This window comes from Phallusia mammillata, chromosome 4, assembly GCF_965637545.1.
Source record: "Phallusia mammillata chromosome 4, kaPhaMamm4.hap1.1, whole genome shotgun sequence".
Classification (NCBI taxonomy): Eukaryota; Metazoa; Chordata; class Ascidiacea; order Phlebobranchia; family Ascidiidae; genus Phallusia; species Phallusia mammillata.
Window position 1 is genome coordinate 25,594,981 of NC_137255.1, and position 13,272 is coordinate 25,608,252.

The 13,272-nt window shown below is 38.6% G+C and overlaps 1 protein-coding gene and 1 pseudogene across 1 annotated transcript; both read left to right on the top strand.

Annotated features, from left to right (window-relative positions):
• Nucleotides 1–3,907: 3,907 nt before the first annotated feature.
• On the top strand, nt 3,908–5,572 carry LOC145223362 (choline/ethanolamine transporter flvcr2b-like). Its single transcript, XM_080089777.1, has one exon. It carries the CDS (start codon nt 3,974–3,976, stop codon nt 5,411–5,413), a length of 1,440 nt encoding a protein of 479 aa, XP_079945903.1. The 5' UTR covers nt 3,908–3,973; the 3' UTR covers nt 5,414–5,572.
• A 2,045-nt stretch (nt 5,573–7,617) lies between these two features.
• On the top strand, nt 7,618–9,522 carry LOC145223948 (choline/ethanolamine transporter FLVCR2-like; annotated as a pseudogene).
• Nucleotides 9,523–13,272: the final 3,750 nt, after the last annotated feature.

Here is a 13,272-nt window from a genome sequence, read left to right on the forward strand (position 1 = left end):
GTAAAGACAAGGGCCAATATTTGAACAGAGACCGGTATTATTCGCCGCTCAAGCACGTGTACAAGACTTAAGGATTGCGCAACCCGAATGACTGAGGTTTAAAGGGCCTTGAGGCACGGAAAAACTTGACAGTTGCAGACAACCTGGATTGATAAAGGTTTAGACGAGGTTCCAAAGTATCAGCAGACTAAACAGAATTTTAGCGACCATAGGGTTTCGGCGTCGATAGTTTAGTACATCTAGGTTGATGAGTTGAGTTTAATTCGCTTGGTGAAAGACAATATAGCGACACAATTGCACTAAACAATCATCAAGCTGGAAATAGCTGCGCAATGTTAAAACGTTATGGAGCGCTAAACAATCAAGTGCACAATTGGTGGACAATGGCTAAACGCGCTGCAGCTACACCGCAATTTGAACATCATAACACACACTTGAGACTTGGCTTAATTAAAAAATCTTGCGAATTACTTGTAGTGATTACAATGTAATTATACAGACGTTTGAACTTCAGTGCAGTGTTAAGTGAGCTGCAATGTATTTACGTCCTACAAACTACCGAGCAGTTTTAATTTCGAAGTTCGTTGCAATTAAATAATAACTTTGCAGGATTGAAAATTAGGGAAATCTTAACTAAACTTACTGCTCAGAGCTGCGGTTTTAAAGCAAAAGAACGAATGCAAAATTCGCGATACTATAATGCAATAAAATGTTTTAAACCTGTTCGTAAGTGCCTTGTTCGATGGTGTGCATATTGGTAGTGCTTGCGTATTAAGTCTGTATAGTTTATTTGTATTGAACTCAGATTAAACACAAGAAATTTAAAATCGTTGAAATTACTACTCAGTATATAATGCGTTTCTTGTTGGTTGTTAAACCTATTGCTCCAGCAGAAAAGAACAAAACCACGCATTGTCTCAGAGACCTGAGCAAAATCGCTTGTGCAAACGTCTTTCGCAATCATGTGTAAAAAGCCTTGAGAGCTCTGATTCGGGGATTACCCCTTTGTGCAAACATCGTGAAATGGTCGCTTGTTTGCACAGGGAGTCAATGTGGGTTATTTAAACGACCGCAGAGGGAAAGGAATTTTCAGTAAATTTTAGTCGGTGAAATGGTTTTACTAATGCAAAACAAACTTTGTCGCGAAATTACCTTCATTTCGCAGTTTTCAAAATATTGTAGTGCATTTACCTTACAAATCACGCAGGACCGCCCATTTTAACGAGAAGCGTTTATAGTTTGTCAAATACTAACTAACACGAAACAAACTTATTTAAAAGCAAATAATTATTGGCCACAGCTTACGTGAAAACATGTGTTGCATCGGTGGGCTTCGCAATAACGCTGTACCCCCTGTTTATCGTTGAAATCAGGGGCGGGCAACCTTTGTTACTGTGGGGCCAATTACAAAAGCCAAAATTAGCTCGCGGGCCGCACCTGTGTATAACACCAGGTGATTTTACTTCGTTGCTTGCCAAATATGCTTAACTACAAGCATAATTCGTATTTGATTCTAGCTTTATAATGCCAGGTCGCAGAAAAATAGCGTCGGGCGCATTAATCAGCTCAAAATTATTTAATAGTTGGACTCCTTTGCCAGCACATTTGAAATCCAAGCGTCTCTGCGGGCGGCACAACCTTTAAAGAAGGGCCGCATGTGGCCCGCGGGCCGCAGGTTGCCCACCCCTGCTTTAAATAAGCAAACGTTGAATCGCTTTGGTGCAAAACAAACATTTAGAAGAGACAATAGAAAAGACAATTACAAGCCCACAGCACTAAATAACTTGGTGCCCCACACAGTGATGGCTCATGTGACTACAAACGCCATTCTAAACGCTAAAATTATTGTTGTTGATTTGCTGCAGTACGTGACAACGCAGTATGAAGTAAAAACATGCGCCTAGGTGTCATATTTGATACCGAAACGCCATTGAAAATGAGAATACGAAATTATTTGATTGTCCTTGATGCCCTAAGCCAGGGGTATGCAACCTTTGTCACTGTGAGGCCAAATACAATTACCATGATTAGATCGCGGGCCGTACCTTTTATATAACACAAGGCAAATTTTCTTTGTTGCATACCAAATACACTTATACGTATAAGTACTGAGTGAACAACTACAAGTAGATTTGCATTTGATTGTAGCCGAATATTGTCAGGTCGCAGAAAGATAGCACTGGGTACATTAATCTGCTCAAAAAAATGTGATAATTGGACTAGTTTGTTAGTACAATTGAAATTCAACTGTATATGCGGGCCGCACAATCTTTAATCAATGGGTCGCTTTAATTTGTTACGTGGGCCACAGGTTACACACCCCTGCATTAAACATGTGCTTTTTTGCCTGGTGGTTAATCGAACCCAGCTTGCCCATTTAAATCAGCATTATAAGCATTACTAGTTCGAACATGGAAATTCCAAATAGCTACACGAATAGTAACACTTGTTAAAACCCCGCAAAGTCATGTTCTGTCTGGCAATGGTTTGAGATTTCGAAATCGATTGCGAAACCCGTAAGGTCGTTACGGTTCGTCTCACCCGCCGTTGAATGTTCGCGAGTGACCTCGTTTCGTGTAAACAGCTAATGTTTTTCGAGCTCATCACAGCGCACCATTAAATCTGTCACGTGATTCTACAGCGCTTTAACTATCTTACATACGTCTTATTGTGTGATTTTTACAGGTCATTTACCACCTGTACCTTTTAGTTTGGTGTCCTTCCATACACCTAGAATATCAACAAAATTTTTAGCTCTTCCGGCAGTTTTTTTATTTTAATATGCCAACGTTTCGATGTCCCATACGAAACACCTTCATCAGGGTAATGACATACATTGCAAACACAAGTTATTATAAAGCGAAAAGGGCGGCGAAACACACACAAAAAAAGGGCGGTAGAAAAAACTCCAGGAAAGTTTTTTTCACGACTCCACGACTCCAGGAAACCTCGCTTGTGAAAATCGGTTTCTCTCGCTAACACCTGGTGTACGCAATCCCATGTCAATAGTGCAAGGAGATTTACATTGGCGAAACGGGAAGATCTCTGAATACGCGCCGTAAAGAACATGAAAGGGATGTAGCCAAGAAAGATGCTAAAAAATTGGCATTAGCACAACATGCCACTGTCCTCGGTCACGCCATAAACTTCTCTGCTGCCCAGGTGTTAGCGAGAGAAACCGATTTTCACAAGCTTATTTCATACATTCTCACGCCAACACGATGAACGTTAGAACGGACGTTCTAATGCCGATAACTTATCGGTCGCTTTTGCACCATTGAGCCAGGTGTTATCACTCGACCATTGGTGCGCACTGCGTTTTTTCTACCGCCCTTTTTTTGTGTGTGTTTCGCCGCCCTTTTCGCTTTATAAAAACTTGTGTTTGCAATGTATGTCATTACCCTGATGAAGGTGTTTCGTATGGGACATCGAAACGTTGGCATATTAAAATAAAAAAAACTGCCGGAAGAGCTAAAAATTTTGTTGATACGTTATGTCTGGCAGCAACAGTGTATTCATACACCTAGAATATTCACAAACATTTGTAAATGCATTACACTTGGTAAAAATTTTTTGCAACGTTGCGAAATTTTGCAATCCATAAACTGAAGTGAAGGATTTTAAATTGCTAACATCCGGCACATCACTTAAAAAGATTATGCTAAAAATTACAATATACGCCACTGAAAACAACATGGCTAAAGGATTGTGCATTGTTTCTGGCAGTTTTATTTTACAAACTGTCAACGAGAATAAAAAGATGCGTTTGGATGACCCTGCAAAAAAACGCGTTAAATTGTAATGAGTGTTTTTGAAAATTGTTAGATGTTGAATCAAGAAAATGTCTTAATGTTACATTGTTTTGAAAAATACACTGTGCTTGATTTCTAAGTTACATTTTACAAACTACCTCATTTTCAATTCTGCAGGTTTCATTGGAATCATTAGAAAAAAAGTTAAAATATTTTAAACAATGAGCCCTAACGTTAAATACGAACCAATTGAAAGCACGTGGAAGTTGTACAAACGAAGATGGGTGTTTTTAATCGGACTTTTAATACTTCAATTCTTCGCTGGCATCTCGTTCAGCAGCTACGGTCAAATCAGTGACTTTTACGTTAAGTTCTTCAATGCGTCGCATGCACAAGTGGATTGGATCACCAACGCAAGAAATATCAGCGCTATATTCATCACATTTCCACTCGCATGGTTAGTGTTCAAAGGAGTCGTCCGTTTGAGGTGTCTTATACTTATTGTTGCTGTATGTTCCACGTCTGGGTTATTTCTTGTCACAATTTCACTGCTGAGTCCACACTTTTTCCCATTCATTGTCATCGGCCAAGTGCTATGTGGCCTTTCCGAGACCGTAGGGATTGCAGTGCCATCTATATTTGCTGTGCTTTGGTTTCCAGAATCACAAGTAGGAACCGCCATCGCTATTAACATCATGGGTGTATGTATTGGCGATGGAACAGGTTACCTATTGCCCCCAACTCTTGTATATACCAGCCACAAGTCAATCAACGCTACAGGCATTATTGTGGAGTCTCAAGATGACAGTGACTTTATGGAAAAGAGTCAGCATTCACTTTTAATCATGTATGGTTCATTTTTAGCGATATCAGCAGTTGTTTCTGTTTTCTTCTTCATTTTTATCACCGACAAACCACCCAGTCCGCCAACTACAGCACAGTATGTGAAAAACACGGCGCTTTATGTTCATCGATCCTTCTACGAGTTCCTTCAAGAAACCAAGTCACTCATCCTAAACCGCTCATACATCCTTATCTGCATTGTCGTGGGATTTGTTTTCCAGATTGTTCTTCTGGAAAACCTAATGATGTCAGAAATTATCAAAACAAGCTCAGTGGTCGGCGATATAAATCCGGCAATTTTGAGTGGTTTTATAATGAGTTTGTATAGTATTGGGAGCACCATAGGGCTCGGCGTCGGAGGAAAAATAGTGGACAAATGCAAACGTTACAAAATGTTAGCGATTGTAGGGACAACCATGCTTTTCCTTTCAACGGTTGGAATCGCTTTCGGTGTGCAGCATAAACACATGATAACCTTATTAGTCTCCAACGGACTGTTCGGATTTTTCTCGGGTTCTACAGAAGTCGTAATCTTCGAAATAGCAACGCAACAGACTTACCCGAAAGATGAAACTATGGTGAATACGTGGATGACGGGGATTCAAACTCTTATTGGATTTAGTTTAGGAATTTTTGGTCGTATCATTTTCACCGCATGGGGCAGTATTGGTGTGCTGGTATTTCAAAGCCTTTGTATTTTCGTTTGTATCATTCTCGTGTTTTGCGTTTCGTCGCGAAATCGCAGACTCGAAGTGAACGACAGCGACCTCGAGTGGTCAGTTGATAGCGATCCCACAACACCACTGATTACCAACTAAGTACTTACGAATAATTTGTTATGTTTTACCGTCGTTTTCGTTAACATGTCGACGATGTGTTTTCCTAAACTTTTCGCTCTAAACGTTAAACGTTAACAGTATTATCTTTTTTGTTTTTGGAAAATATCTTAAATGCAAATACATCAGAAACAGAAAAGATCAACATAAATTCATAACTGGGATCAACCCTGAAACGTTCAAGCAGCCAAGCGATCACAGGACACGCATACATAAATATATACATCATAGTACGCCAGGCCTTTATTATACTGAACACCGAAAGCAGTTATTTTTGTCTTAACGATACTGTGGCCAATGGAGTTACAATTTATATCTTTTATTCCGGGAATCACTAGTTTCTTATTGTAGCTTGAAACCAGGACAGTTTTAGTACAACTTTTGCTGCTCAGTAATATTATATAACTAAAGTAATAACAAAAGCAATACACAAAACCGATTGAAGATACCCCATGGCTGCAATGCGAAAGAGTTCAAAACAAACTGTAACAACAATGCTGTGTTAAGCTACTATCCCGGATGTAACCTTTCGGTAAAAAGTTTTTTTTTATATAAGTGTTGAAAGAGTATAGAGGCTATTAGTCCAGCTGAGTGGATGGGTATAAAATGTAAAGTAATGGATAAGTTTTATTTTACAAAATCTGTAGTGTGGTATGCCTTAAAATTACATTTGTTAAGTCAAGGATCATTGTGGCAATTTATTGAGATAAACTACAATTGTCTTAAAACATTAGCAACGAATGCGTAACTCAATTTCAACTAACGGTCCAAAACTATTTTACTTTACACCCTGTATCGACAGAATGAAACGACGCCTGGAACAATTGATTTTTAGCGGAAAGCAAGTTATGCCGAACCAAAACTGTTTCCTTGTGGGTAGCTTTCTTGCTATTTGCTTCGATAAACTAATCTTTTTTTTTTCTTTGTGTATCCCAGTTTAAAGAATATTGTCTATAGTAAGTCTTGTATGTTTTACCGTATGTTGTTAAAACGTAACCTGGCTTGGTTAAAAATACATCAAAATGCCTTTTTTCGTCATGTCTTTTAGTCTAAGCCAGTGGTTCTCAACCTTTCGTGGACCGTGCCCCCCTAAAAGTAACTTTTGGGCCTCGTAGCCCCCTCCACTAACCCTGTAGGACCTGTGGCCCCTTCAAAAATGTAAATGGCAATCTCGTGTTGGAATTTGGTACTAATTTCGAATTTGAACAGGTCTAATAGAGTAAACAAGAATCCGTAATTGTGAAAAACCTCAATATAGACAAATAGTATGTGAACTAGTCGATTAAATTAGGGAATAAAGTTAAAAAGGAAATGGCTTTTAGTGGGTGTTTTTGGTGAATCTACACCTATGGCCTCCCTGGGGGGCCATGGGCCCTGGTTGAGAACCACTGGTCTTAGCAAATGGCTTTGTTTGCTATTGCCGAGTTTAAGGCTGATCCCAGGATCCCAGGAGGAGATTGGATTTCTTTACTGGTGTGGAATTTCTAACTTTTTGATCTAATTTTATTAAACATCAAGAAGTGTAAGAACTAAAATGTATGCAGTCATATAAACGGGTTTATTCAGAAGCATCGCACGCATAAAAGTTGCTTTGTAGGCATTGTGTGGATTTGGGGGTTACAAAACATGTGTTTATGAACGATTAAACACGTGAAACTCTTTTTAATTTTTTTAGGTCATGCTCGGGCTTGTGTTTTTTTAAATACGAATAAGGATTAAACTCGTACTATGCTACATTTGTCGGGTAAAATTTCTTTTTTCGTTTACCTTGTGTTTCAGGTTTGTTGAAAGGGTTATATTTCACTATGACATAAACTTACCTCACATTGTTGAAATTGAATTTTCCTGCTAATTGCAATCAACAATTATTAATCTTTGTTGTTTTGTGCAGTTCAATTAAACATATTAAACTTTGACCATGGGCCAAACGAGAATTGCTCTAGTTCAAAATGTAAATGGACCAGCTAATACTTTCAAAGTGTTACTAAGCTGTTTGTAGTTGTTTAGATCGCTATGTCACAAGTTATGCTGTTTCCGGATTAAAACTTTGCTTTCTATTGTTGTTTTCATCCTCCATTGACCCCTTTAAGCGGGCAGCAGCGCAGTCATGTGACGAAAATCGTTGGTATTAAAAACATTTTGTAAACACAAAACAAAGATCAAATGAGAAAAGGGCAAGTAAGGCAAATGGTAGAATGCAAAACTGCTATATATAAGGTAACCGACAGAGTTGCTGAGTTAAAATAGAAGAATTAAATATTACTCGGTTGGTGAAAAGAAAAGTGGCAAATATTATCTTCTTTGCAAAGGTTTGAAAACTCTAGCCAAGAGACATATAGCTTGACCAAAGGTTTAACTTAACAGAATGGAAAATGAAATAGGAAATGGGAAAGTGAAAAGAGATGTCCAGGGCCCAATCTTGTACAAACGAAGATGGGCATTTCTTTTCGGGCTCTCCATTTATCAGTTTTTTGGCGGAATCTCATTTGCCAGTTACGGTCAAATAAGTAGCTTCTACGTTCAGTTCTTCAACGCCTCGCATGTAGAAGTGGATTGGATCACCAACGCAAGGAATATCAGCGCTATATTCATCACATTTCCTTTAGCTTGGATGATTTATCAAGGCAAGTTAGGATTAAGAAAACTGGTTCTAATAATTTCAGTGAGTTCAACGCTTGGACTTTTCCTGGTCACCCTGTCATTAGTAGATCGTTCTCTGTTTGTTCTAATTGTGGTCGGACAAATTCTATGCGGACTTTCGGAGTCTGTTGCAGTCGCTGCACCTTCCACTTTTGCTGCTTTGTGGTTCCCAGAAAACCAAGTGGGGTCGGCAATAGCGTTTAACGTTATTGGGATTTGCTTTGGCGATGGGACAGGTTACACTTTGCCATCCGTTCTCACAGCGCCGTCTAACCAAACTTTGACAGATGGAACTAATCTAACATTAAATGAACTGGCATCAGGGCAACTTGGATTGCGCAACATGTACGGTACCTTTCTGGTTATATCCGCTGTTGTAACAATATTCTTGGCGATTTTTTTCACTGATAAACCTCCCACACCACCAACATTTGCTCAAGAGCTAAAGAACTCGGACTCTCAGGAACCTAGAACGTTAAAATTGTTTATGCGAGACACAAAACTGCTTTTTACCAATCCATCTTATGTTATGATATGCGTGGTCATTGGGCTTATATTCCAATTGGCATTGATTGAAAATATGATGATGTCTGAAATTATTGCCACAACTGGATTGCCATTCAATGGTACTTCGGATCAACTCAGCGGTTACGTTATGGCTATGTTCAGTATAGGAGGAATCCCGGGAATGCTTATCGGCGGAAAACTCGTAGACCGATGCAAAAGATTCAAACTTCTTTCTATCTTCGGAAACACAACTGTACTTCTTTCAACAGCAGCACTTGCTGTAAGCGTTTTGTTGAAAAACTCTGTTGGAATGTTTGTAAGCAATGCATTGTTTGGTTTCTTTACCGGTACAGTAAGCCGTTGTTTTGTTCGAAATGGCCACACAGCTGACTTATCCAGTGGACGAGACACTGGTCAACACTTGGATGACCGGCATTCAAATGACCATTGCTCTATTCCTTGGACTTTTCGGGAGGCTTACCTTTGATAACTGGGGAAGTGGAGGGGTGCTATTCTTTCAGTGCGCTTGTGTGGTGTTTGCTTTATTTTTATGCTGTTTGGTTTCCTCGAGAAATCGCAGACTGGAAGTTGGTTCCAGAGATGAGGAAAATCAACATACTATGCATTCACCTTTAATCCCTTCACATTGAGAGTTCGCTTATTTCATCTCGATTAACGATTGTTAATTTGGAATATTTGTAAAATATAAATTGTAGGAAAATTATAACCCAAAACGACGAGACATGATTTAATATTTAAATGTTCCGGCAAATCCTTATCCCATCATGAGTGATATGAGGCCCCATGTCAAAAGCGTTTAAAAACTATAATATCTCTTTATAAGTCTATTTGGGTCGTTATTTTCCTCATTAAAGTTATGATCAGAGCCGTGTATAATGTTTAAAAAATTATGTTATTATCAATAAAACGAAAACTAGTTTTAATTGATTGTTGTTTATTTTTTGTGTACATCAACGAATATTTGCAGTTATTTAGGTCTAAATCTAAGCTGTTTAACAGAATGGCTAACACATCAACAGATTTTTGACCAGTGGTGATTAAACTTTTTAGGGGTACGCTACTTTAACAAAAACTTTGTCGTAAACTGCATGGTTGAATCCTTAATATTGAGTATTGAGTTAAATTCGGGTAATGAAATGTTGATTGCCTTTCTGCTATTAAACCCACACTAAAGACAAGGGGTGTCATATTAATTAGGCAAAAATGTTGTTTTAGGGATTTAACAACTGATACTAACTGACACTTATAAAGAGAAAAACGTAAATTATTTTACTACCGAAACCACAAGTGCTTAACATTGACTAGACTTTTTTGCCGTTACAAACAAAGTTCTCATTGTGTTTGAAGTACTTTTAAAATAGTTAAAATAAGTCCATTGTGTTAAATTATGTACATAAGTCTGATCAAAAACATGCAACAACCTACTAAAATGCCCCTTAAAAGTCAAGCACGGAACGATATCACAAACAAATCAAATACGAAAACTATAAATAAAATCACGGCGTAAGTAGGGGGTATGATTACTGTTGATTGCATTTTCTCCTTTCACCATTTCCAATCTTCGATTGTGAGTTTAAACAAAACAACTTAAAAACAATTTTGCGGTTGCGCATGCGCACTGAAAGGAAATGGCTTCCCCTAAGGCTTCCCCAAATGTTAAATACAAGCCTTCCCAACTAATTTGCAGCTTGAATCTCAAACATTAAAGTTGTAACCAGAGTTTCGTCAATTGTGTAAGTTATTTGGGTTATCATTTCAAAGAAACTTACACAAATAAAGTAAAACTAAAAGTCCAACATTGCGTTGTTAACAAAAATCCATGCTGCGGTCTTGAAAAATAACGCTTATAGCAATAGCTATTGCCGTTACAAAAATTGATGCATTTCCAATGCAAGTTGTTTCTATCGTTTACAACGGTCCACAACTTTGCCTCCAATGACGAGACCCGGTAAACCTCCTAAACTAAACATGCTCATATCCGCCCAATGTAACAAGTAACAAAGTTTGTGATAAATCAAAGTCAGTCATGATTTCAGACATCATTAAATTTTCTGGCATAAAAGTTAAAGCCCAAAAGAATACTAATTAATATGTGTGACGGATTAGTGAAAAGTTGTTTAATCACTTTGTAAAACTTGTTTAATGTTCTATCCACTTGAAGATCTGTGCTCTTCCGCTCTTGAGCTGTCGTGGGTAGAGCTGCCGGTTTGTCAGTTAAAAATATCATCGTCACTACAGCTGATACAGCAAAATACGAGTTGCTTATTTCGTACAAAACAATTACCAAACCATGTTAGATTTCCCATCTCTGTTAAGTTAGCTTAAGTAGTGGTCACGTATTTTTGTTTCGGTAAACTCTTGCTTAACAAATTAAATCTAAATATGGAAACAGGTTTCAAAGAAGCAGAATCAGTCGATAATACTTAAGGAAATATATTTCGCCTATTGGGATCGTCAGTTTCAGTAAAACCATGCATTAAACCAGGGGCGGGCAACATACGGCCCGCGGGCCGGACCTGGCCCGCGACGGGATTTTGAGCGGCCCGCAGACAGTTTCTGGTCTTACATGATAATGTGGCCCGCGGCCACAGTCTGCCGCAATCCCCCACTACTTGTTTACTACGTCAAAATATAGTTGTAACGGACAGTAACGCTACCCAATAGCAAAAAAAAACTTTCCCGCCGTTGTTACCATTGCACGATACATCCATTGTTACGACATAACTGCCAACCTTGTGTGTGGCCTGCTTTCACGGTTTCCTTTGTTTCCACACGTGTAGCCTAGTTAGTATTTCTGCAGTATCTAAGTCTGTGGTTTATGCATTAAATTTGCTGTGGCGAATAATTTTATGTTATAGTTAGATTGTTTGGACTGTATTGTAATTGTGACGTTCTTGATTGTATTTGGTTTAAGTGGTCAAAAATCCGCTTTGAATCACTGGATAAATACGCGATTAATGTATCGATTCAGGAATACGGCCCGCCAAGTACTTCATTTTCCTATATCAGGCCCGCCGACTGGAGAAGTTGCCCGCCCCTGCATTAAACCAACAATAAAATGAAGATAAAACAACAATTAGCTAAAACCACGACACAGAACCCAAACCATTTCACAGGTGGACAGTGCCGGATTAAGGGTCTGTTGGCCTGTAGGCACATTTTATAAATGGTCCGAAAATCAGGGTTGACAACTAAAAAAATTATAATTATCAGTGTTGCCAAATCATTGTCACAAAGATTGTTGTTGTAAAGTGGCCTGGTTTTTTGACTGGCCTGTAGGCACGTGCCTACTTTGCCTAATGGTTAATCCGGCACTGCAGGTGGAGAAGCGCTGACTGTGCGCGTATGGGTCTAGCAAGCAACGTTGCCAGAAACCAGCACACAAATCGAGTGTTATCAAACAGACGGTTGAAACGTGATGAAATCTTTGTTGTTGTTTTGTTGTGCTGAGTTTTGTTCCTGCAGAATGTTTTTGCGTTGTGCCTTCCGCCGCTAATTCTTATCTTTTGTTCCGCACGCACGTTGTCTTAGGTTTGTCGTTTTTATGCCATCATTCTATTGTTGTTTTAATGCATGGTTTTAGAGAAACTGACGAGGCCAACAGGCGAAATATACATTTTCTTAAGTATTATCGACTGATTCTGCTTCTTTGGAAACTTGTTTTCATATTTAGAGTTATACTTGAAAAAAGACAGTGATCGTCAAGTATGCTGCCTGTCAGAGGGTCAGATGCCGCGCAATCAAAAGATTCTAAATTATAAATTAAAAACCTTCAACATAAAATTATCGACTAGGCATTCTTACAGTGAAACTATATGTTGTATTTGTTTTAACCTTTGGCTTTTTGTTTTTCTATCTGTTTTACGTTTGTTAATTTTCATTACTACCCCGTTTCTATTTAATCAAGTTCGTTTCGATCGCAACCACTGACTAAGCGCGTAGCCTTAATTATAGACACCTACACCTTTTCTTTAGGCATAATTTAAAATCAGGCGTGGCTTTTTTTCCTTGGCGATTGCCTAACGAGAGAGCGGTGTTAATCTTGTTTGGTTGGCACTTCAGCGACTTGTTCCGTTTTGTGGAAACCTTGTTTCCAGTTGGTCACGTTTTTATTAGTTTAATAAGTGCAAGCTGCGCAAAACTCTGTTACTTGTATCGCGCCTTTCAGATTGCTTTCAGGAAAAGTACAAAAGTTCAGATCTGCTTATCAGCCTCTGTTTCTGCGAAAACATTAAGGGCAGCACGAGGCCTATTAGAGCAGTGCCCTTTACGCAAACATTAGCGCTACATGTTTCTTGGAAAAGATTAAAAAAACATGTTAGGTTTCCAGCTGATTTCTGACATATTAAAAATCCATCTCCTATGCAACATTGTCGGCAAAACAATTTTGCAATGTAACAGTAACAATGTTTTGTTGTTGCCTAAAATCGCTATGTAATGTGGTGCCGTAATTAACAACTAGATTTTGGTTGGGTGTAACTATATGTTTTAGTTTTAGGTAACTTATGTTTGCGTTGGTGGTACCATACATATGTTTATGGCAACCCAGAGTAACTACGAATAACTTGGCTTTTTATCACACTCATACCAAGAACAAGCATTATTATATAACAACTGAATCTTAGGTACACAAGACACGGACTTAAATAGTAGCATTAATAAAAATCAAATTG